This window comes from Tympanuchus pallidicinctus, unplaced genomic scaffold (genome assembly GCF_026119805.1).
Source record: "Tympanuchus pallidicinctus isolate F22 unplaced genomic scaffold, pur_lepc_1.0 scaffold3, whole genome shotgun sequence".
NCBI classification, from domain to species: domain Eukaryota; kingdom Metazoa; phylum Chordata; class Aves; order Galliformes; family Phasianidae; genus Tympanuchus; species Tympanuchus pallidicinctus.
The window spans coordinates 71,980,451-72,006,767 of NW_026294747.1; the positions used below are offsets into that span (position 1 = coordinate 71,980,451).

The 26,317-nt window shown below is 38.2% G+C and overlaps 1 protein-coding gene across 29 annotated transcripts in view; it reads left to right on the forward strand.

The window, feature by feature from the left end:
* PARD3 (par-3 family cell polarity regulator) overlaps positions 1-26,317 on the forward strand; it is a 424,256-nt gene that overhangs the window by 30,655 nt on the left and 367,284 nt on the right. For 28 of the 29 annotated variants that reach the window (XM_052692888.1, XM_052692876.1, XM_052692889.1 and 25 more), the window contains exon 2: positions 14,248-14,349. In XM_052692888.1, coding sequence (XP_052548848.1) covers positions 14,248-14,349 — 102 coding nt within the window. Of the gene's footprint in view, positions 1-14,247; positions 14,350-22,890; positions 23,081-26,317 lie in introns of those variants that run through there. The other variant, XM_052692873.1, reaches the window with a different exon arrangement.

Here is a 26,317-nt window from a genome sequence, read left to right on the forward strand (position 1 = left end):
ATATTGAAGATTGGTGTTTTTACTTCAAACTGTGCTTTTGGGAAGTTGGTGTTGAAGGAAGCTCTCCTAAGCATGAGGATTCAGTCATGGGAACAGGCTGCCCAGGAAAATGGTTGAAGTCCCCATTCCTGGAGGTATTTTAGAGATGTGTAGATGTGTTACCGAGGGACATGGTTTAGTGATGGCACTCAGCAGGGCATGCTGATGGTTGGACTTGGTGATCTTGGGGGTATTTTCCAACCAAGATGAATATATGATTCTATTCCTCATTATTATGTCTAAAATATTTATCTTCTCTCAAATTATAAAATTTTATGTTATTTTTTGCTATATGTTATATTTCTAGATAGGATGAGAAGTACATTCCTAGTGTCAAAATGTACGTGCTGTTTAAAAACAGAAAGAAATCCTACAAAATAGGAAGGGTGGAAAAAGTGCAAGTCAACCAGCAACATAAAATGTTACTGGGGCTAAATTTTACTACTCAGTGCAAACCTCCTGATGAAATCCATGCACGCGAACTTGGAACAGAAGTTTGGCCTGGCCCAGAGCGTTGCTGTGAGTCAGTGTCTGATTCATGACAGCCGCGAGAACATAATCCCTCTTCCTCCAGTACCCAGTGCGTGTGCAGCATTCGTCCCCCACCTACTTTATAGTCGTGCAATCTCTTACATGTTCTTGTATAAACAGTCTGTTTTTTAAATTGAGAACTAAATGAAGAGGTTTCTTGCCTCTCTCTTGTGTTTGCATTGATACAGAAAAATCCAGCAAAACTTTGATTTTTTTTTCCCGTTCTTGCTTCATTTTGAAGGAGTGTGGGGCTTGCGAGTTGGAAGTGCTTTCTGCTTGGAAGACAACAACGGCCTCCAGCCAGCTTTATCTTTAGCTTGCAGCCTGTAGATCTCACTCTGTCACACCAAAGTAAAGAAGTTCATGACCTCTCCATATCTGAAAAAGTTCACTAAATATAGACTGGGAGCTTTCTTGGGAATTCTCTCAGCAGTATCCCTCATAAAGCAACGGAGAAGCCGAATCCCCCGGTAATGTGGGAGGTATCGGTTATAAGTTACTTGTATGTGGGGTTGGCCTGTGCCCTGTGCTGTGGGGCTTTCATCTGTGCACGACTGTGAGTTCCTTACATGCCTGTAGCAGAAAGCATGTGAAAGCAGCCATAAGGCTTTCTGGTGAGATGAAGGATTCTCTGCTAGAAAGCAAGCAGTCGGTACTGGAAAATGGCAATGCATCTTCAGGCTCTGGAAAATGCTTTCCTTTTTCTTAGCGTTTTCAGTTTCAAATGTACATTAGTTGTGACGGTTTTTTTTTCTTGTCTGTTTTCTCTACTGAGTCAAATAGAGCACAGAAAACAAGTCAGAGAATTCAAGTTTTTGTGGCGATTTCCTCTTTAAGAACAATATTTTTAGTTTAAAGAATTGGAGAGTGGATTTTATGTATGCAAGGAGATGGTTTTGCAGCTTGCAAGCTTCTGTCGCCTCGGACATCTTGCTGTTCAAGAAAGCATGTGGGGTTTTTAAAAATAAATATATTTTTATCCGTTATTTAAACCCTCACTGTATTTTTAGCAGTGTTGTTGCTATTAATGTAGAGGAGAAGAGACACAACAAATGTCTGCTGGTTGCTAGGGATTAACTTGCGAAGTTGAATTAATTCATTTGAAGTGTTTTGCAAAAATACATAGATGAAGGTTGTGGTTAGATGAAATGGTTTAAAACTCTTGTTAGCTTGATGTAGTGCTGACTCGCGGACTGTGAACGTATGCTGTCTAACACACATGCTGAAATAGTCAGAAAGATGCTATTTTTTAATCTATTTCTATTTCAGCAAGCCCTTTTGTGCTGTTCTGTGTGGTTACAGACCAGCAAGCAGTTTTTTTTCTTTAGTGGAGCCTACGTCACTATCATAATGCAAGTAACAATAGCAGTGGTTATGCTCTCATCACTGAGAGATAGCAGGAGATGCTAGTGCCATCCTGGGTCTCTGGTGTGGCACAAGTTGGAGAGAGCCCAGGTGAATAATAAAAACAGGTTTTCAGAAAAAAAGCCTTGTGAAGTTTTTAAGAACTTGTTTTTTCTAAGGCTCATTAGGGTTTGCTATTTGTTCTTCTTAGTCTCAGATGTACCGTGGTTATTTTAGAGGAGTTACTTAAAGTAAAAGCTGCAGTTCTTTTTTTTTTTTTAAAAAAAAGACAAAACTACTCAAACTTTTCTGTGAATGTTTGAGCTGTATGTAATTGAATATGCCCTGCTTTGATTTGTTTTTTTTTCTTATTCATCAGACCTATGTAAAAGTTACTGTTGGTGTTTTGAAGCATTCTAAGAAATAAGGTCTGTGGTTTTACTGAAAACATTTTCATGAAGACAGTTTCTCAAAGCGTGTAAGGATCCAGAACCTGGAAGTCTCAAACCCAGGTTTCATCAAGTAAAGAATACTTAATTCCTTAGTTGACTAGCAGAAGAGGAAAGGCAATGAATTGGTTTTTAAAAGACTGGGAGATATAATTGCAGATAAAATATTGTGTTGCATTTTACTCTGCTTCCAGCATTATTACACTGCTTAGTTTTGAGTCATTTATCTCTATTTTCTGCCAAGGTTGACTATGCTGTGAAAATGGGAATTTTTAACTTAGACTCATTATGAGTTAGGGCTGAGAACACCAGTGTCATATCATTCTTACATTGGTCAAAGCTGTACAGGCAGAGATTATCTGAGCTAGAAAAATTAAGCTGCTTTTACAGTCACCTATGTGATAAACTCACTGTACAGCTGAGAAGACTTCAAGATTTACCTTTTTCTTTACTGGTTTTAATGTGTTTTTTTTTTTTCTTTTTTTTTTTTCCCCCCTTTTCTGGTCAAGAAGACTAGCTGGTTTTGCCTCTCTCTTAATCAAGACTTCTGCTTTAATTTTGACAAGTGCAAACTTGCTGTTATGAGATTTAAGCAATTTTGGAAAAGGTGCAATGGGTTAGAAGTCAGTGCCCTGCTCTTAGCTGCTCCCCTTTGCTATAGGTGACAAGGAGAAGATAACTAAGGAAGTAAAATGAGGTTTTCAATGCTAAGCCCCATCTTCTTCCATTAATGAATTCATTTTTAGGGTTTAATGTAGTAATGCAGCTACATTTGTGAGGGTATCGTGAGGTAAATTTGGAAAGAACATCAGCGGAGTGATTGTGGTGTAGTAAATGGAAAACATATGCTTTATATGCCTTTAAATAGTGTGCAGGGTTTTTTCCCCAATAGTTGTCATCTGTGTTTGCTTTAATATCTTGGAAGTGCCCTCTGTTACTGCTGTTGGCCAGCTATGGAAGTGATGGTGAGCTGCTCATAAATGCAGATGATGAAGGAGAAGAACAGGTTGGGAGAAGGGAGAGGAGGAACGGGGACGTTGTGGTGCACCTGACAACCTCAGAGGCCAGGTGATTTTTGGCATAAATGGAATTCTGCAACCATAAATGAGGTTGAGGAAAATGGGAAGTCTTGGAAAATGAGGCCAGTAAGGGTAGAGCCACTGGTGCGATGAGGGCTGAGGGCAAGACAAGGAGTTAGGGTTCTCCTGTTGTAAACTCTTCACTACTTATGGAGTGGGAGTTTCTGTTGATTAAACTGGAGCGTGGGTCAGAGCTTAGGTATACCTGAGCTTAGGTATTGAATTGAAAAAGGAGTACTGCAGGTTTGAGAGGAAGAACTGTAAGCAATGACGTTAAAACTAAGTATGGGCTTAAATTGAAACAGTGGGAAAAGTGAAATGTGGAGTAGGTAGCACTCAGCATTAGTTCTGTCTTTATTTTTCCCCTGAAGTCTCCAGCCCACCGTGTGCTTATTATGCTTAATCATAAAAGGTGATAATAGCCTGCAACATGGTCAGACAGTTATAATACAGTCATAGTAATCCTAAGGCTACCTTAGGGTATTTTTATTTGTTTGTATTGGTAAGCCTTTATCTATAGAAGTTACAAACACTTTTGAAAAAAAAGGCAAATAATCCTAGAGACTATTAATTTGAAGAGTTGGGAGGTAAGGTGCTTTTTCTCCTTCACCCATTCCTGGTGCCCTACCTCATAGTTCCTGCTCTGGATTGGTATCGTTTAGAACCTTGAATTCAAATAGATTGTCAGATGGGTTTTATTTGACATAAAAATAATGATGAATATAATAGTTGCACAGTGATTGTACTGGAGGCTTCAGACAAATGCTAAGAGTGTCCAGATTTGGATGAGTGCACTTCAGTACATGCTTTAAGAGAGTGTTGAAGTGTCCAAAATGCTTCAAAATATTGAGCAGTTTGGAAAAATAATAGCTAAATATTGTTGTTAAAATTTCCCCCTTGAGATGAAAATAAGGCGTGTTTTGGTTAAAATGTCTTGAAAAGTATTCAACAGATAGATTAACACACTGCTCTGATTATGTCCACATTTCCAGCTAGCAGCTTCAGAAACAAGGGTCTCAGTGTGTCTGACCTCCAAGCCCTCATGTGGGTGTGCACACACGCGTGTTAGCAAAGCTTCTCCTCTGGTTGTTGCAGGTACAATAGCGGGTGCTTCTGCGTGGGCCCTCATGTCAGCCTGCTCTGGGCACACAGAAAGCTGGCTGTTGTGTTAGCCATAGTCTCTACACAGCGGTGGAGGATGAAGGAAGGGAAGATGCTGGCATTTGCCTTGCCATGCAAATGGTGGCGAGGTCATTCTGGACTTGGAAGCAGCTGTTTAGCGCACATTGGAAACTCCTAAAGCCTCCAGTCCCCCACTTAGTTATTAGCAGCGAGCGCAGAGGTTAGGCCACCTGGCAGGGCAAGGGCAGGTGCTTTCCTATATTGCTCTGTAGAGACAATGTGTTGATTCATACCTTCCTAGAGCACATTTACCCTTATTATTGAACACACAGCACTGTATGAGCGCTTTATTTATATCATTTACATAGTTGCCCATTGACTAATCGTAGTTCTGCTCTCAGTATGAAATCCTTTCACTTGAACAATTAATAAAGCTCTAAATGCTATCAGAAATGTAAGATACCATAGCTGACCTAAACAGCGATAAACTGTCCTGTGATTCCCATAACTTGTGCATTCCTTCCCCGTGGTTCAGCGAAGCTGTTTATACTGCAAAGTCCTACCCACGACGCTTTGACTTTGAAGCTTCCAGAGAAGTAAAGTCATCAGAGAGGGATGTTTTGTATTTTTCACTGACTTCATGGTTTACAGGCTGTTGGAAATGTGAGTCTCTGTAATAATGGACTTGCAACTCTCCATGTGTATTAATCATCATATTCACATACTGCAGGATTAATTGACTCTGCTCACTAAGGAGCATGTATCAAAATTTGTTGTTTCCATCTTTCATGGCATTTGATATTAATGTCCCCAGATGAAAATCTTCTTTCCAGTACATTTCTAAAATTTATTATTTAATCTCATGCTGGATGTCATTTGGGTAGGAAACTGTATTTCTTCCCTGACCATTCTTCCCTTGAAGGAAGGATTTGATCAGACTCAGCATTTTTTTTCTAATGCTTAATAAACATCGATCAATCATGCACATCAATCTACATCATCTATATCTGTATATAAGCCACACACATATTCCAATAAAAAACATTATTCCAGTCAGAAACTGGTACTGATTTCAAAGACTTTTCATTGTGGATGAAAACCAATGGAAGCTTAAATCCAAGCGATGCTGTAATAATGGATGAATGAGAGATAAGCTCTTAGGAGAAACAGAAATCACTTCTTTCTTCCTTCAGATTCACTCATGGGTCAGTTGTCAGGCTGCAGGCCCAAGTTGTTCTGCATTTTTTCACTAGCGTTGCCCAAATTCTGATGCTTCTGCACGGAAGATTGTGTGCCAGTTAGTCAGTACATGATGTTGCGTCTTTGTGAATTCTGGACCTAGTTGCCGTATTTCATATCTGTAATCTGAAGGTAATAATAATAGTAATAAAATGTTACTGATAAACTGTTCTGTTGCATTATTAATTGTGTTTGCTATACACTACAGCGAAATACTGTGAGAAGGACAAATTGTTCTTATCCCTCTTGTGGATTTGGCACACTTGGCTGTGGCAGTGTTGGGACTGAGATCTAGGGCTTTCCTACAGAGGAATAAATCCCATATAAAAGTTACCTTGCAGTTCAAGCAAAACATTATGAAGTGCTCACACCATGGAGGATTTCATAGACCTACTCAATATATTTTTCTTCATTATTTTATTTTTTCCCTAGTTAACATGAACTTCCACAGCAGAAACAAATAGTACTGAGGGTAAAATACAAAACAAAACACAAGTGTTCCTCTTTGACAAGCAAATGTAAAAGTTTAAACATTTACTGAATCTGAAACCACGTGCATTCTAATGGCGTGCTGCCCTGTGCGTTCTTCTGGCAGCAGAAAAAGCTTTTCCCTTTTGCCCGCCCAGGTTCTGCGAGCCGGCCCTGTCCTGTGGCACGGCACCTCCTGGTGGCTGCTGGGCTGTGTGGGGAGCGGTGTCGCCTCAGAGCTTCGAGTTGACACCATCAGCACTTCCAAGCTTGGGATGGCCAATGGCCCGCTGTCCAGCCACCTATGGAAAGGAGGGGACCGGCTGGAGACCAGGGCACGAGCAGGAGGCAGGGTTGTGTCCTTCTGCTCTGCGTGCTTGGACCACAGCTAGGTGCTGCAGCTAGGGCTGTGGCCACCCAAGGTCTCTTCCAGCCCAAACTGTCCCAGGATGGTACGTTACCAGCAGTGTGTTGATTGATACTTAACAGATAGGGGGAGGCTGATTTAAGTTAATGGTGTAATTTCCCATAGCTTGGTAAGCCTTAGCTTCCCCAGATTATCTGGAACTAAACAAAATTAAAAAATAAAATCCCGACTTCTGTGATGCTTGAGCTAACACACTAATAGGAAGGATTGCATATCTTAAGATGTAGACTTTTCTACATCAACTTTTAAGATGTATGACTTTTCTAGAAAGTCATAGGGTAGAAAAACAAGAGTATTTCTACGGTTCCTCTGCAGTACATCTGTAGCTGTTTTGCTGGTAGGCTCAGGAAATCGCTAAGTGCACTTTTATTTCAGAAGAGTAAGAGATTCATCTGTATTGAAAGTAAATGTGAACTGCATGATGGCTAACAGCTGAAGTAAATTCACCACTTTTAATAGCAAACTTTTGTTGTTTGGAGCAAGATCCAGTAGTTCTTTGATGTTTTTGTACTCTAGTAGTAATGCAACACAGGTCAATATGTAGTAGTGTTCCAATGATTTACCATGTTATTTAGTGTTTTTGGAGATACTTTTTTTTTCAAGTGCTCATAAGTGCTAATAATTGGCTCAATATTTTGGGTATCAGACTATTATTATCAGACTGAGGACTGAACCTGATAATGCAGTGTCATAACTTTTTAAGTAAATGACTGTTACTGTTAAGAGTGTACATGTAGGATGCATGCAAAAGCTAACATTGCTTTCCACTTCATAAAGTCTCTTTCCAACATTTCATTGTCTCAGGAAGAGTGATACTAGCCAGATGTTCAGATATTATCTTGAATGGAAAGTAAAGTAAAAGCCCTTTTAGTGAGGCTGGAAATGTTTTGGTCAATGTAAAAATGGAACAGGATTCTGCAGTGATCAGATCTGCAAGTTTTCCTCTTTCGTAAGTGGTTCATATGCAGAATTATTTGTGTAATTCTCGGTTGAAGACATTATATGTATACTTAATGATTCTATGATTCTGTGTTTGAAAAAACTGAATCTCTGACCAAAGACTCTTTTAAAGGCATGATAAGTAACCTTCCTTGGTGACGTTCTTGTTGTACAAAATACTGCTAAATTTACTTGGTACATCCCGAGTCCAAAGAGCAATTTTATGAGTTAAGGAACAAAAAGATGAAAAGGGTGAAGCTTATCTTCTAGCGTACAGTGTTCAGCTGTTTTCTGTACTCTTTTCATAGCTCTGCTTTTCTTTGTTTCGTGGGGCACAGGGCAAGGTAGAGCAAACATACTCCAGAACTGGGAGGAAAGCAGTGACTGCAGGTGGAGTGCCATCAGGAAAGAAAGAGGTAGCTCAGCTTAGCCTGGTAACTCTAGTTGCAGGTATCTGGTGCCTTCTGAGGCATATTGGAGTACTTTCAGTAATGTGAAGTATTTTGCAGGCTTGTGCTCTGGCAGGGTTGGTAAGCATACTTATGTTGAAAATCACTGCAAACTGCCCGTGGCACAGTGTCAACATATCTGAGAGAATGCTATTGTCTTCAGAGCTGCTTTTTCCCTTCCCGTCTGCTGCATGTGTTACACAGAAGGTCTTTGTGTCGGAGATTCCAGGAGGTCTGTGATGGGGATGAGATGCAGTGCAAACCCAGGTATTTGCCCTCTTTGCTGAGCCACAGGGCTGCACAAGGTGATGGAGCTCAGCTCACATTAAAAACGATCTTGGCTTTTCCTTGGCACCTGGAAGCTTGTTTTGACGGTTCCCTCCTCCAGTAAAGTGCTAGACAGGGAAATGAATGAATTTGTTGGCAAATTTTCAGACACATTCGTTTTTTATTAACCATTATTTTCCTTTCAGCCTGTGGTAACATGCCCGAGTGCCATATGCTGCTGAGCAGACAGGTCCGGTCCACGCCTGAGCTGGGTTATTGTCTTAGTTTTGATCTGTGCATAATCTTTTGTCTCAAAAACTCTATCTGTTCTCAGAATACTCAGCCACACGCATTTTGATGTACTCTCAAATTCCAGGTGATTTTAAGCAGAAACCAGAAATTCATGCTTACTTTCCCTTTATCTCTTCGTTTATGAAGGAAATGCTGCACGGAATGTTTTGGAGCTGCCCCTGCAGCTCCGCACTCGCTGTGCACAACTGTCTAGTTGGCCCTGTTTTTTTAAAAATTCTCTATGGAGCTATGTAATGAAAAAGAGCTTAAAGCTGAAAAGCTCTTAATGTACCCAGATTGAAATCACCTCCGCTTTAGGAAGATGGTAGCAAGTAGACTCAGGGAGCCATGGTAAGCTCGGCATGACAGACAGCCCACTTCCCCAGGTTCTGTTGCAGATTCATCCCGACCAGATTGGTGAATAAAGGTGTTTGTGGAAGACATCTGGTTAACATGAATTCTATCTGTGTAACAAGTGGCAATGGCAGTTGGTGCGCGCCTAGCTGAGGGGAGGAAACACCCTGGGCGGGAAGGCCCTGCCTGGGAGCGGCTCCCTGCTCACAGGGCTCCCTGCTCACAGCGCTCCCTGCTGGGCAGCTCTGGGCAGGCGGGAGCCGAACGTGAGGTACTGCCCTGAAATGCTGGGCAGATACAGAACTTGGGGTGCTCTGGGGCACCGTCGTGATATGGCAGGAGAAATTACATGACAGAAATGGCGGTTGCATGGTGGCATGTAGGAACACCACCGCATCATAAGGTGGATGTTTTAGGAGGCTGGTTTTCTGCTTACTGTTACATGTGAGGGCTGCTCTAAAAGTAACGCCTCCTGTTTTATTATTTTGGCCCACGAACTCAGTTGGCAGTATGACAGTAGAAGCTGAACCTTCCCACTAACACTCCACTACATTTTGTTGCCGTGTGACAGATGGCGGGAGAGGGGCAGTCTGACAATATGGCATCTGACATAGATGTATGAAGCATAAGTGCGGAACTGAATTCCTCCAAGTGGAAAAGATGGCACCCACTGACATTCATTGGCACCTGCTGAACATTGATGGAGACCAGACAGTGGATGTGAGCATAGTGAGGTGGTGGATGGTGTGTTTCTGGGTGTATTTCTGCAGTGTTGACGCTGACAGTGGGTCACCTCCACTGGTGCAGACATTTACAAGCATGGCACGCAGGCTCTTGTTCATCCCTGGTCAAATACGTAGCTCATGATGGTGACTGCACTGAGAAACAGTGTTTTGTAGCTGAGAATTTGCTCTATCAACTAGTGTGATTGTGCTCTTTGTATCTTTTGTAGTTTCCATGGAAATAAATCGGAGGCATTACTTTCAGAGTGACTTTTGTAGATTGCTTTTTCCAGTGAAGTTTATGGTACTCTCTTCTATGGCATGGACAAAATATTTCAAAGGACAAGCTTCTTTATTGTAACTTACAATGTTAAACATATATTTTTGGAAAGGGTACGTTTGCAAAAACTAATACACATTTAGAAATAAGAAGCGTAAGAAATCTGTCTGTGCCATTAGTTAAGAACAAATTATAGTTTCCATTCCTGTTTCTAGATATTGTTTTCCACATGTGGTCCTTGTTTCTACGATGTGGGAACATAACGTTGTAAACTACAGAACACTGAATGATGTTACTTAAACTAATGGCTTTCTCAGTTTTTCCTTTGTGCTTTTTACAAGTCGTGTAATATGGAATAAACAGAATATGAATGACTGCATTTTTATTAGCTTTGCTAAACTGTTCTTGCTTCCACTCTGTGTTAGTGTTCACTTAGCAAATATTTATCTTCCATTATAGAGGACTTTGGAGCAGAAAATGTGGTGCTCATGATTTTAAATTCTAAGTACCTTTATAATCACCGTCAAGTAGAATAGTTAGATGGGTGTGCACAGGAAACAGGAGATCTGACTTGCTTAGACTTGAGCTGAGTGATGCAATATTTAAATGAAGATGCTATAAATCAGGTTTAGCATTACTTATGTCCTTTTATTCGATGAAGTGAACTTGCTAGTTCTTCTACATGCACTAGTGACAAAGACATTTATACACCTTTTATGAAATGTTACACATTACTAATTTACACATTGATAGAGCAGTGTAGTTATGAGTTTTCTATCAAAGTATGCTTTGATACCTCTAAATGCATTGCAAATTTGTAGACCTTTTGTAGGCAATCACGAGAAGGGTGAAAGAGGTTATAAACATGGCTTTATTTTGTTGACAAAATGTGGAAACCTATTGTAATATCCAAACTCAGGTTTTGAAACTGCAGCAAAATTTTCATGTCTGTGATAATGTTTTCTTTAATCAGAAAAATTCTGAAGCAGATTTGATGAAAAAAGTCTCTTATATACATGCACATTTAATTTTGTTTAGCATTTTTTTCATCTTTGCAGAAATTGACATTTCTATCTTCTGGACTTAATGTCCTTTGTACTCTTTATGTTTTGTAACTAGCAGACATTTTCCTTCTCAGTCCTGCAAGCATCTCTTCCCATGTGCTGTAAGCAGACAGCTTCTCTGAGTTACCGTTGGAGCAAGTCCTCTGTTCATGAGACTTCATTTGGGGCTCTGCACAGTCACCAGGAAACAGTGACCCTGAAAGTCCCTGAGGTGTCCTGAAGGACTCTCGTTGGAGCTGTCTGCCTCACAGATGAAGTAACTCTAGTAAACTCTGTTTGGTGCCAATTTCCACATTATGAATCACTAACTGTTTGAAGCCAAAACAGTAATTTTGACTGCTTCAGAAATTGTTTGAGGACTGCATTACTACCTTCACATGGGAAATTCTGAATATCTGTTTAATGACTGCAGTGGAGGAAATACGACTTGACCATGCCATGAATACTGTAAAATCAGTTTAGTAGTGCTTGAATTCAAGTCAGTGCTGATCTTGGTTCAGTTTCTTTTGCATTTAGCAAATAGACCATATAAGCTGTTTCTTATGCAATGTGTGTTTGTTGTAGACAGAGTATGGACCAGGAATTTCAGTTTGAGCATTTGTGCAGTTTATGTTTCCATCTTGTTTGCGCAGTAATTACATAGAATTAAGCTTGAAAATTTGGGATTGTGTATAGGACTTTATTAATGCAGTAAAATCACTAGTTGTTATTTTTTTGGGGGAAGAGGGGTGAGAGATGGGTAGGGGAGAAGGTGGTGCAGGGGGCATGGCATAACTAATCTTTACAGCACGTGATTTTTTCACTCCTTGCTAGAACTCTTCCCAAGCCTCCCCCTCCAAGTCTTTGATTTATGGGAAAATTTTAATGGAGGAAAAGGGCCTCAAGAGAAGGACTGCTCTGTGAAGTTTGGAGAAGGCTTTAATGAAAAGTTTCATTGTTATTTCATATTTACTTACCAAATCCTGCCAGAGTAAATTCTTGCCAAACTAGTTTTATATATTTCTTGTCTGGTCTTGCTAACTTACTGTTTTGTATCAGGCCCTCGTCAAACAGGAAAAGCGACCGGAGTAGTTCAGGTTATGGCACAACAAATAGGTAATGCAGAAAAAATGAATCTAAAACTTCTTATGTAATATAAAGAAACTTTTAAAGGAACTAATTAGCAAAAGTGATGCAGCTTTTATCAAAGCTATTTTTAATGCAGATTGAACATGCTGAAATAGCACAATAGTGCTTTAGAAGTGGGCGTTCCTACTATTGATACCGTAATCATGCACGTTTCCTTATGTTTGCCTTGGAGGTGGGAAGTACTTATGGTAGAAAGGAAAAAAAAAAAAGCAGACAGGAATATTAAAGTTCTATCTTGAGTTTGTGTGTTGTTTGTTTTGCTGGATTTTTTGAGCTGGATTAATTAGCAGTGGGAATGTGAATCAAGACCATAAGATGTTTCCTAACCTGTCAGCTCTTTTGTGCCTTCAAAGCCTGGGTGTTCATAACTGTGTCTCAGGGTTTGGTCGAAGTACCAGAGAGAGGAGTTTTCTGTAATGGGCTAGAGCATGGAGAAAGGTGTCTTTCCTTTTAGTCTTAGAGCAGAATTTACAAAGGCACGTCTTTAGTGCATTTTGCTTGGGAACTTGTTCATTAATGGCCTTTGAAGTTTCTTAAGCATCTTGAAGTTCCGCTGTATGTGCGATAATGCGAATAATGTAGTATTGTTTTAAATTATTTCTGAATTTTTACTTTACAAAAGTGGATGGTGAGTTTAATTTCAGAAATCTCTTGTCTAATGAATGCTAAATGAAATTATGATATCTGATGGGGATAATTAACAGCTGTATTTTAGTTAATTTCCTCAGGTAGAAATGAGGCAAGATTCATGGTTATCACATTTCTGCAAAACCATTCATCTATACAAATGTATCACATACAAAGTTTGGAAATAGACTTCTAGGACATTCCAAACAAAACAAACATCATTTGATGTTCTTCTGTGGAGCACGTTGCCCAAAATTTCATGCAGCTTGTACTCTTGAGATTTAAAAATATGCTTGGATTTAAAGGATTTCTGGTTGGCCCTTTTCTTCTGCTGGTCTGTCCTTTAAGACATGGAATGTTGTGACTTCTAGACACTGATACCTGAAAAGAGGTTGGTGCTAGTTACTATTTCTAGGAAGTCAGGCACATTTTGCAAGATGTTGCAAGTCTGGAGGTCCTCAAATCAGTTGCTTTCTGCAGTTGTGTCTGTTCTGTGAAAAGCAACAAAGCTCTGCTCCTCTTGTTATGTTTAACGACAGCCCGGGGCATTGGCTTTGTTAAGGGGGAATATTTGAAAAGAAAGAAAAGATTATGTATCATGTTCAGGTTGTATGTTTATAGTACAACTTTTCCCTGTTGGAAAACAAACCTTTTAAGAATAGCAAGTTGAGTTCTAGTCAGCAGTCAGATGATGGAAGATCATGCAGAAGACACTGTGGATGCTGTGTTGTTCTTTCAGTTATGACTTCCTTCTGTACTAAAAGTAATAGTGAAAACTATAAAGCTAGTCTTTCCAATTACTGGTGGGCATACATACATACATAAATATACACACGTATATAATTAAATCTTAATAAAATGCAAAGTGTTCCTTATACATAACTCAGATATCCTACTACCAACTCAGCAAGCACAGGTTGAAAGGTCTTTCATACAGTTTCATTTCATTTCAATATCGATTTCTATTCATAAGACAAGCTGTTAAACTTTTGCAGCTATTGTATAGAAAAAAGAATCTACAAAATAAGCAAACACACTTTGCAACATTCCTTTTTTTTTTCCTTCCCCCCCCCCCCCCCTACAATTTTGTGCCCATTGTCCACTGTCTGAGGTAGTTTATCTAGAGAAGGATGTGTTTTCCTTTCATACAGTGCATAGAATTGGTAACACTGGGAACTTCTTTCTCTTGTGTGCTAGTGTTAGAATTGTGATCATCTTATCACATGAAACCGCATTCATCTAGAATGATTATTTGAAAAGAAATGCTTTGGCTTTATGTTTTAATTTACATTACTTTACAGAATTATGACCTAAATAGAAGTTTTAATGCTGAGCATTTTAGAACGTGATGATCATTGTATTAGATGGGATAAACTTTTTCTGTCGTGTTTCTGATCTCTGTTGTTTTCTTTTCCTCTCTTTGTGCAGGATCCAAACTATTGGATACAAGTACATCGGCTGGAGCATGGAGATGGTGGCATCTTGGATCTGGATGACATTCTCTGTGATGTTGCTGATGACAAAGACCGTGTAAGTACAAACAGCTATGAAAGAAGCTCAGTATGCACAATCAGGCCAGTTATTCTGTGTTTCCAGCACATGTCTGAAACTGCGAGTCAAACAATACAAAGGATTTATTTTTTAAACTCGTTTGCTTAACCAATGTGGGAAGTCTGTTATTGCTATGATTTGTCAGAGAGTACAGGAATTATTTTATGAAAATCATGAGTTTTCCCTTCTCTTTGGTTCTGTAAAAGATGAAGTACAAAAATGAGCTGAAGTATCAATAATAATAATAAAAAAATTCAGAGGAACAATAATACAAAAAATTGAATAGAGAAGTTAAGCTTTGTGTTACCAGTTGAATATATGAAAAATACACTGTTTTCAAGCTGTGGAAGGTTTTTCATAAATCTTTTTGGATATTGGATCCACATATTTGGATAATTGCTGGATACACAGAACTTTAGAAAATAATTGTACATTGTTGGCCTCTGTGTGTGCTTTTCCTCCTTTCTAAGTACAGATTTAGATCACTGTCAACTAAGAGGTTTTTCTTTATTGGTTGATTGATTGAGGTTATAGATATTTTTGTCTTTGAACTATGTGTTCAAAAGGGTAAGGTAAGAAACACTGTGGCAAGCTGTAAAGGCTTATGTAAATACATCTCTTTTCTCTGCAAAGCTGCTCCTGTTTGCTGAAGCTCATGAGAGTGCCTGAGCCTGATGCAAACTTCAGTCTGGAAGTGGTTTTAGGACCTGCTCTCGTCACTGGAGAGTTCTTTAATTGCCTCTATTGGAAGTAACACACTCTCTAAATATCCTTGCAAAGAAGCCCAATGATGACTCTTAGGCTAATTTTTCAGAAGTTGATACTTTGCCTACAGATATTTCTTGTGACAAAACTTAATTGTCTTGGTTATTTCAACCAGGACTTTATAAAGAAAAAATAGGTGGGGAGTCTTGGGACATGAAGACTCCTTGCTGTCTGAAATACAGAGTGGTATATAGTAACAGGGCTGAGTTTTCAGGAATTTCTTCAATAAAAATAGTGCCCAGCTAAGATTGCATGAAAGGCTAATTAAAACCTCCCGTTAGTTATCTCATATTCAAGGCCTCAAGTTGTGTGATTAGTTTAACTTTTGCTTATGGGCCTCGAGACTGATGGAAGCTGTCACTAAATATGCAAATATGTACAAACACACAAATCTCTGCACAAGACTTCTGAGTTATTTGAATCACACACTTCTTGGTTCCTCATGTGCTTCTTGCTTCAGAAGAAGTTTAAATTCTGGTGACTCGAAGACCTCATTTGTTGGCTGTTATCTCAGCTTGCCGCCTTCAAGCAGGGTAATTCCTCCCAGTGAAACTCTGTGGGTGTTTATATGTGTGTGACTAATAGCTGAAAAGCTTTTGACTGCAACTGAAACAAGCAAAGTCATTATTGCAATATTGTTTTTGTGTACAGATGGACAAGATACCAGTAGCTGGTAGTATTTATTTCCAGATTTGCCAAGCTCATTTCCTCTGATTCTGTGAATCTGGCATGTCTCTGCGAGTAGCATCTATCAGTTATTATTATTATTTTTTTAAAGACCTTGTAGCATTGATTAGGAAAGTGCAATATAAACATGTACTGTGCTGTATTGGCTTACATCCTTGAATTAATCATTCTCATTTGACCTTCACAATCTCTTCAAGCATTTCAATCATTAGTCATTGTTTTTCAGTTTCCTATCTTACATTTTACAGCTGACCTTCCTGGTTCCTTGCAATTTTGAATTGTTAGCTTTACATTTTGTGCTTCCATGTCAAGTGTATCTGTGTTAGCAGGAGCCAGTACAAGTCTCATAACTGCAACGTCCAATTAGTAATATTTTATATATATATAAAATTTGGCACATGTTGTTTAAAAACTGATGACGTGTAAACATGTAAATTATCACTGAAGTCCATACAATTAGTTATAGTCAAAGTTAAATCATGGAATCATAGAATGGCTTGGGTTGAAAGGGACCCCAAGGATCATCAAGTGCCAACCTCCCTGCTACAGGCAGGGCCACAAACCTCCAGAAAAGAGAAGCTGATAAAGCTTATAAATAGAAGCTTATAATTTTTTTTCTTAATTGGGACAAAAATTTTCAGGATATTTTAAAACTAAACACTTAGTGTTCATTTTCACAAAGAAGGTCTTTATGTTCCTGATGACAAAGTGGTTGTGTTGCTTATTATCTGTTATGTATTTCTGACAGTCAGCTTGCTTTTACAGTTCTTTAGATGTATGCATCATTCCCACAGTGTAAAATACTAGAGTTTCTCTTTTTTATTTTCACTTCTGTATCATAATTGTTTGTACAACATCTTATTAGCAAAAGATAGAATATGAAGCAACTAAGTCCTGTCCTGTTGATGAACTTCTTTCATAGTCAACTATATTAGTAAAACTCTTAAGTAATGCGAGGAATATTCCACTGTCTCCATGGAGAAAATTTTCTAACCTATAACAAATACAAAGATCCTTTGAGACAGCAGCTGTTCTGAATGGAATAAGAGAAGTATCTTTGTGACAGTGTCCTTCCATTAACATGCAGCATGATAGAATGACTATGTAGCCTTTTCTGTCCCTGTGTGTTGGTGTTCTTTTGTCCATTAGTAGAACAGAACAGATGGGTATGGGTTGACCAGTTGCTCTCTGGGATTATTTGCAGTGTGCAGTCTTGTTTTCCTCTTAAAAAAGGGAGAAAAACATGAAAAAACCTGCATGGAAAAATTGATTTTGCTATGCTGCTTGTTCCTTTCTGAACAGCTTTTCTTAAGTCTTTTAACATCATTGAGAAAGTGCACAATGCCTTCTAACTTAGCTGGCATGCGACTTCGTCGTTTGTATTACACAGTGTCACTACACATGAACTTGGTTAATTGAGTTATTTGTAGTAACAGTATTAAAACAAAAATTAATAAGTACTCGGGTAGTTTTTTCATGGCAACTGTTTTTATAATTGAAGTGAAAATGTTGAGTTTTTTGTTGTGGAAGATTGTTTCCAAAGGAAATACACCAGAGAAAAATTACCCCTGTCTCTCTAACGTTCTGTGTATAGAAGTGGGTAGTCTTTTGTTGGTTTGTTTGTTTGGTTTTGGTTTTGTTTTCTTGCTATTTTTGAAAATTATTTGTCTTGAAGAATAGGAATCTCTTTGTAACTTCTGGTATTCATGTGTGAACAAAAGGAGAAATAGTTTCCTTCAGCTTGCTGCTATTGAACTTTGTAACCTATTTCAATCATTTTAAAAAAAAAATTCTTGTTCCCTTAGCTATCAGAACAATATTTTTAAGTTAGATTAGCAAGCTGTTTTACTTGGATTTCTGTTACTTGTAAAAGTAGCCCTTTATTTAAAGGCTTTCAGAAAAACATATGTCAACTTGTCAGGTTTCCAGCTTGATGATAACAAACGCGATGACTTCAGTTTTCTGTAGGTAGGCATTCTCAGAAGGAAAAAAAAAGAAAAAAAGAAAAAAGAAAAAAAGAAAAAAGAACACTCAGCAAAAACCAGCTGTATTTAACTATGTTTTTTCCTGGCTGACCACAGCCCATACACACTTCAGTGGTCCTCGTACTTTGGGTGTAATATGGAAGTACTTAGGCTCTTGTTTGTCCATGGAAAAAGATATTCAATGAATTCCTGTATAACCTCCTATTTCAAAAATGTGTGTATGAATATTGCTTATTCTCAACTGAATTCTCACTCAAAAAGTCACTTATGTTTTGGACAATTATAAAAAAAAATACATGTGCAATTATGTGTAATCCTTTCCTTCCTAGTGATGCTCAGACTGTTGCTCAGTGAAAAGCTGTAGAGACCACACTGTCTCTATTTGGTGTAGCTCCAATATTTCTGAGAAATTAAAGGCTTTCCTTCCCAAGAAAGCAATGAGTATTTGCTATAAACAGGCACTGACTTTGTTATACAGCTGGACAAATAGAGCTCATAGGATGTGAAGTTGCTGATGATTATTGATCAGTTCATTTACCCTAACAGGTTAGGTTTTTGATTAGCAACCTGTAGCTGTAGAAGCTTTGGCATCTCGTGATTTCACTCATCTCTGTACGAATAAATTCAGTGCTCCAGTTCTCAAAAATAACCACTGCTAATTTGCTGTGTTTTGGTGTATACACTTACAATCTGAGCAATTGTCTCTAAACTAAAAAGTGGACTTCTTCTACTGGGTTTATTTTTTTCAAATATTTGGTCAAGTGTGTAGCCCACATAATTTATATTTATGCCCCACTGAATGCAGATGTACCAAATGGAGAACTATTGTTTGACAGTGTCTGGTGTGAACTGGCATGCTAACTACAGTGTTTGTGTGCATGCTGGCAGTATCCAGTTCAGTGTAAGATGAGGTGATGTTGGTGTTTAGTGCTGGTTTAGAGTATTTTGAACCACCTAGAAAGACAGTGAAGAAAAAGAAAGTGCTGTACTGAGTGAAATTCTGTTGGTGAAACTGAGATGGACATTCATTTAATGTGAACATTCATTCATTAAATATTAATGTGAGTCTAAAAAATCTGTTTTGAGGTAAAGTTCATAAATGTTCACAAACTACAGCTAGCTTTAAGTAATCAAGCTGCAGCTGAAAATGTTGAGATCACTTGAGTTGATTTGCATCCCCTTCTGGAGACCTACAAAGACACTTTTAGTACTGTAATGAATTTAATACTTGCTTGTTTCTAGCATGATGGGAGAGATTCTGAGCTATTTCTTCACAAAGTATGAAGGCATATTAGGAACTTTTCCCAGCATTGTGGAAAGGAAATGAACTTTTGGGTTTTGTATTAAACATACGGTCAATTGTAAATAATCCTGTTGTTTTGTTTACTTCCTCTTGGAAAGCACTGTTGAGTTAGAGAAGCATGTGATATACAAATGTGGCTTTGGAAAGTATGACTGTATTTTTTTGTAACAAATGTTAACTTGAAACCAACAGAAAAATAGCTCTATTTTGAGTGTTATGATCTTGAGGCTAAAGGCTAGTTTGGGTCTCGAGAGCTGTGATTACAATTACAAAGGCTGCTCCTTATTTTTATTCTGTCACTCTTTTTTGGGAGAGTTATGCAAAATCTGGGTTTTATGGTGAATTCTGCATACAGCAGTGGCAATACAGCGCTGGTAGAAAGAAGGAGATTCTGGTAACCTTGTGTCTGTTTTCCTTTAAAATGTTAAAGAGCTTTAGAACATGCTGAAAGTTGCGCAGATAGACTTCTGTTATCTTTGGATCTCCATCAGCAGCTAATCAGGATACTCAAAGTGGTGCTGTGTGTTCTAAATTTGGGTCTCTCTGCTTCGGTTAAGCAAAGTTACAGCTGCATTTACATTTGCTTTTTCTTTGACTTTGCAACTTCAGAATTTAACTCCAAGAGCCTAAACAGAGAACAACAACAATTTTTTGTTATACTTCTGATGTTTTCTGCTACTAACAGATAAAAACCCTGGAGTGAACGGAAGGACATCTGGATCTAGTGCAGCAAATTGGATAGCAGAACCTGCAAATGCCAAAGTATTACTCAGTGTGCCCTTTTCTTTCCTTTCTCTCCAAAACTTTTCCATAGAACTAATATTTAACTGCTGCCTTGTCTCTCTTTGCCACTCTCATTTTGTTCTGTGGCTTCCTTCTCTGTATCCCAGGAAAGCAGAATGACCTTGAAACAATTTGTTGTTACTCGTAAGTGACTTGGCAAAACACATTTTGAGCATAAGGCATTCTTTTCTTGCAACAGCTTAAAATAACCACTTGCGCTGCTGAGCTTGGGAAAGTATTGGTATTGGGAAAGAAACCTTTCATACAACATATTCATGATTCTCTTCTGCAATAGAGCTGAAAAACTTTAGTTTAACAATGAGCTTTTGATGTCACCCAGTATTCTGCAGCATGTTTTTATTTTTGAGTAAATTTTAAGAGGATTGACAATATACTTTTAACTGAGGTTCTGACAAATGAAAAACAGAATGTCTCTGTTTTAACTGGATTTTCTTGCTTTAGCACTGTTGACTCATTATTGCCAGGGTGTCCTCGTGATTTTTATGTTCATCTGGCTGGTGGAGTTAAATCAAAGAGGTAGTCAAAGTCCTGAAGAGAGTCTTTATTCCTAGCAGCTTTTTAATGAAGACATACTTGGAAATGAGTTACTCCAAATACAATTAGTGTCTCTCAAAGAATTGAATTAAGATGATTATAATATTTCTAATTAATTTTTACCTTTTTACAATGTTTGTAGATGTGACTAAATCTTGTGGAAGTGAGGAAACACCGAATATATAAGATTTAATAGGGTAAAATAAGGCATCCAGTAGTTTGCCCTTGTGCCTCTCCCTGATGCTGTCACCCCCTCCTGCTGCTCACCTCATTCAGGCTCTGGCACTCTTTGGACCAGAATATCAGAGGACTCTGCGTGAGAACTAATGTGGTTTTTATTTATTGAACTGAATAAGCAAGGTTAGCAATACCTGTGGTATTTACTATCAACTCAGTTGTGGATTCAGTTAAAATGCAATGAAGTAAAATGGATTTTAATGGATTTCTAAAATTAATTTGTGCTTTAGTCAGCCTTTACTGCTTTTTTTTTTTTTTTTTTTTTTTTTTTTAATACAAATAAGCCTGGTTAGAATAATTAATGAGAGTAGATACATGCAAAAGGCTGTCAGGCTTTTCTTGACCTGAACTTTTATTTTACATGAGAATATCTGTGATTTTTAGCAGATAGTGCAGATAGTAAAAAATTTTGAAGAGATGTAATTGTCATAGCTTAAAGCATGCATCCTGCTGTACTAGCTGTTAATTGTTCACTCTTCAGAAAGATGATGCTGTAAATTATGGGAAGTGGTAATTTAAATAGGGCTTCAGTTTTCTTTACACTTCACCATTTCCACACACTGTGGTTTTCACCGATGGTCTCGCAGTGGCTGATATTGGTAGCACTGAATGTCATTATGTGTCTGTGGATGGTGACTGCTACAGTATTTTAAACCCATCACAATTAAGAGGCACGTTGTACAAAGACCATTTAATAATGGATTTTTTTTCTGTCTTGTAATACTTACAAAATTCACTAGTTAGATGGAATTGTAGATAATAGGAAGAAATGTTTTATAATTCTTCCCTGTTTAATTCTCCACAGAAATCTGCAGTGAATCTAGAATTAGGCCATCATGGCTAAGGCATGATATGCTGCTATCTTTTCATTAATTTTAGCAGTATCACTTTGTCCTAGAAGTATATTATTCATCCTGCAACAAAAGAAAAACTTGCAGCAAGGGCTGGTTGTGGGAATTCATTAACACTGCCCTCTTATGCACATCGTCAGGTTTTAAAAGAAACGCTGCTAGAGCTTTACAAATGTTTCTGAATAGAAATGATGAGACTTGTACGCTAGAGGACTGACCCATATTAAAGCTTAATTATAGTAATGGATAATTCTGCAGGTCTAAATTATTCATGGCTGCTTAGTATGCAAAGTAGTGCCATGAATAAATTAAGTAAAAGTTTCTGGAAGAGACCCTGGACAGTGTCATAAGTTTGTCAAAACACAACTTTCCTTGTAGTCTTCTAACAGAGATTTAAATCTGATACAACACTATCAGGTTTGCAAGCACATTCCCATATGCGCAACATTGCACTTTGGAGATGTTTTGCCTAATCAAAATCAATAGCAGGGAGTCTTGGGCTTCTACACCCTTGTAGTGTTCCTTGACTGATACCTTATGCAAGGAAAACATTCCTACCTAAACACAGGCTTGCTACAAAAGTTGCAATCTCAGCTGCCTGATAAGATTCCCACACTGTCACTAGGTTGAAAATTCATTAACATTTCCCTCTCATCCACTGGTTCCATTAGGGGATGTAACTTCATAGTTATTTCCCTGTAAGGACAGCAGGATTCCTATATAGGCCTGGACTTTATTTTCCAGCAGGCTTAGTAGATAAAGGGTCTCCTAAGTTGATGGAATGAATAGCCTTTCTGGCAAAGGGAACATTTGAATAGGGCTCATAATGATTGTGGCAGCTAAGTCATGCTAAAGGTTCTTTCAGCAGGTGCTTTGGATAAGAAAATAACACCACATTTTGGGGGGACCTTCTCAGCCTGACTTCTCACGTACCTTGTTAGCAGTAGCCTAGAAAGGAAGGAGTTAAGAAGATGCTTTGAACCCAAAGTCTTCTGCTTCATCCCCACACCCTGTTGGTGTACTTCCACACCCTCCTGCTCTGCAGGGAACTACCTTCCGTTCACCTTTAGCGTGCTCAGCAGGATAGTCACTATGTTTTTCAGATTAGCATCACTGCTGAAGCCTGTTTGAGTTTATACAGCAAGAAGGAGTTCTGCCTGCTCCTCAGTGACACACAGCGTTGCAGGACCATCGCCTTTCTTCATCTGTACAACCTGCTGGAAAACTGAAATTGCTGAACTGAAAGTGGGCTCTGCTCTCTGTAGGTCACTTTGCTTCCTATAGGATTGAAGACTGTTCCCTGTAAGTTTTATGGAAGCTTGATCATACTGAGGATTTGCCTTTTTGGGACACTGTTTGCTTGAATTAACCAAGTTTTGGTGGTTAAAATGGCAGACATACCGAAGAGGAAAATTACAAAGAAGTCATCATCTTTTTCATATGACCGTCGGAGAGATTCAGTTAAAGTCAGGAGACAATCCAAGTCCCTTAGCTTTAAGTCAGCATCGTTGGACGCTCAAAAAAGGCAGACAAAGAAAAAGCAGGTTTGTATTTGTATTTTCCTTTACAAATATCTTCCCAAATTCCTAGATTGTAAAGCTTGATGTGTTCATACGAAGCGGAAAATAATCTCTGCTGATTTGCAATCTGTGTGTGGGTATGTATGTGTACGTATACAAGCTTGTGGGCAGGTAAAGCTGTGGTGGGGTTTTTTGCTGTTTGCTTTTCAGTTTTTGCCACAGTGTTTCTTGCAAGCTATTGAAATGTAGTGTGATTTTTTTTTTGTAAGAAAAGTCTGCATTCCCTTTGCTTTTAAGATTTCTGTTTTGTTGCTGGCAGTTGCTTCTGTAGTCCCACACACTGTGAGCTTCTAGTAGTGTTTTGTCATGCTGAAACTTTTAAAACAATTATTCAGGTTACAGCTGTTTCACTGCTCTTCATTACTATTTATTTATTCTTTTTTAAAGTTGAAATGTACCAGACTGAGAGCTTTAGGGAGTGAAATATTTTACTTATTCCAGAACAGGTAGTGCGAGTCAGCGGCAGCACCTGTTCTGGTGGGACCAGTTCCTAGGGTTAGAGGGCAGCTTAATGCCTTGGCATTATTGCACTTCAATAGTAAAAGACTCATACACAGGTCTTTATCTTTTATAGTTGGAATATAATTAAATGAAATTTCTCCAAAGAGCAAACGTACCATGTGCTGTAGTAAATGGAACAAAAACAAGTGAGTCAGTCCTTGAAATGTCTTTGTATACTGATCTCCAATTTAGTCTAATATGAAAGGAGCTCGTGATCGTGGACTTCATAGCCATCTCACTGAATTTACGTGCACAGAGTGCCTTTTTGAAAGGCTTAAAGTAACTTCCAGGGGAATTTTTTAATTAACTGCAGAACATGGAAGCTTTTAATAGTTTGCAGTTAGCGCTTCCACAAATGCTTTGAAATAAACTACATTGTCATTAGCAGTAAGAGTGAATTTCTCATAGCTGACCGCTAGCTCTGCTCCTAAATCTGAGGGCAGTATGCCCAGCCAGACTGTTAGCAAGCCCAGTGTAAGCTTTGGTATTAGGTGAAAAAGACAATGAGTTTAATGTATTTGGCTTCATATTTGTTTTATTACTGTTTCTGTTCTTGAAAAGCTTAGAACGTCCCTTTAAACTGCAAAAATATTGACTATTAGAGTATTAAGATATCCCAGCTTTAGTGTGTTTCTGTAATGTCAATTACAGTCACAGGTGAAGCGCTTTTGTCTGAATGAAAGTTTTAAACTGAGGAAATACTTGCAAAAATGAGGAATGCCTTCAAAAGGGCACCAAGCTCAAATTCTGTTTTGCTTTACTATCAGATGTAATTTGAGAAGTAAAACTCTTGTTCTGAGTTCTGCAGAGGTATGTGAGCATTCAAGTTCATTGGAAATTGAAAGTTTGCTCAAATTAGTTTAATAAGTTTGTTTGTAAGTGCATATTACTATATCTTAATTTTCTCAGACCTTAAGGTTTTTGCAGCCTCTCAGTTTTTGGATGACTGCCATGGTTGCTGTCTGACCTCTAGTGGCTAATGGGAAATATACTCGGTGACTGAATTCAAGCTGATGCTTGAAAAAGTCCCTAGCATGTATACTTGTTGCTTTCATTATTTGATGCTCTCAATTCTGTTATTATTGGGAAAAAGAAAAAAAAAAGAAAAAGTGTCATCTGGTTTCAGTTAATCTTCAAGGGTGTCACTTCAAGAAAAAATAATTTCTAAAACCGTTGCTCACATGGATGTGGTTCTGAAGGGCAGTGCTGGTAGATATGGAATATTTAAAACTCTGCTTTGTGAAAAGGTAGCAGACTTTGCTGCTGATCCACATATAACCTCTTATGTTGTCCTTTTCTGGTGGAATAAGATTTTGCTTCTGCCTGTAAAGACAGGCAAGCTAAAATGCATTTTCTAAAACATTCTAAAGTATTGATATTCGCCTCAGTCCATTAAAATCATAATGCGGCAAAAACATTTTTTGCTTCCTCTGTCTTTGTATTGCTGATCTCTCTTTTTTGCAAAATTTGGTTGTTTTTTTTTTTTTTTTCCCCTCCTTTTTGTGGTGGTAAAAGTTCTATTTTGATCTTCTTACAGAACATCAAGACTCTTAAATCTTTGATAAAATATTAATGAGAATTGGAGAACACTTTGAAAAGACGTTTGTCACAGTTTCTGAAATGCAACGATGATGCAACTGCATTCAAAGCTAATTGCTGCACTGTCCTTTTTGTTGTTGTTTTGTGAGCTTAACGAATTTATTATAAGTTGAAGTTCTTAATTTGTTCAAAATAGACAGTTTTAGATATCCCATCTAAGGTAAAAAAGAACCATCAAGATCATCCTATGAAGTTGCTTATTAATGCGATTACTCTTTATTTCCAGTGATTTCTTTCGCCATTCCAAATACCTGAAGGCTGTGTTGCAACTCTTAGCAATGAAGCTGCCTTTAAATCGGTCACATTTTGCATTTTCTGTTCAAATTAGTGTTTATTAATTAGTGAAAATCTTTTCATGTCCTGTTTCAGTGCAGTTTATGGCAGACACTGAGACACCCCTACTCTTTCCAATAGGAGGGCATCTCTATGCCCTCGCCACTTCGGGATTTCTGTGCCTGATCTTCGCTTTTTTGCTTTGTGATACTGATGGTGAATTCTGTTACTTTAGTGGAAAAATATGAAGCAAGGCCAATGTGTTCTAAGGTAGGAAAGATGATGCTAATTACTTTAACTGGCTGCTGATACTGTCAGTTTAGTTGATCTGCATGTAAATTACATTGCACAGAGATGTTGAAGGTAACTTCTCAGCTATGTAAGAGTTGTGCAACAAAATCTATGAAATGTTTAATAGGGACAGGAGAAAAAAGTTGCTTATTTTTATGTTTTGAGTGAGGAACAAATTCATTTATGTGAGGTAAATCCTTTAAATAAGTTTTAAGAAAATGTAAGATTAAGATCCATATGTGCAAAACATGAGAGATGCGTTGCTATTTTGGTGCCTCTAAAGACCTATTTCTGTCTGTCATCACCAGCTGACCAGCTACCATGACATGGACAGGAGCCTCAGTGGATTAATATAATCTGTTTTCCTGATAATTATTTGTGTTTTGCATACAAGATTTTAGAATTGGCAAAGTTTCAATTCCATGCTAGAAGAGAGCATAGCACTCTCTGTGCTATATGGTTGGTTTCCATGCAGTCCTATTTTTCCCATGGAAGTTCTATTGCATTGAACTGAATAATTTTCCTTTTCTTTAAAGC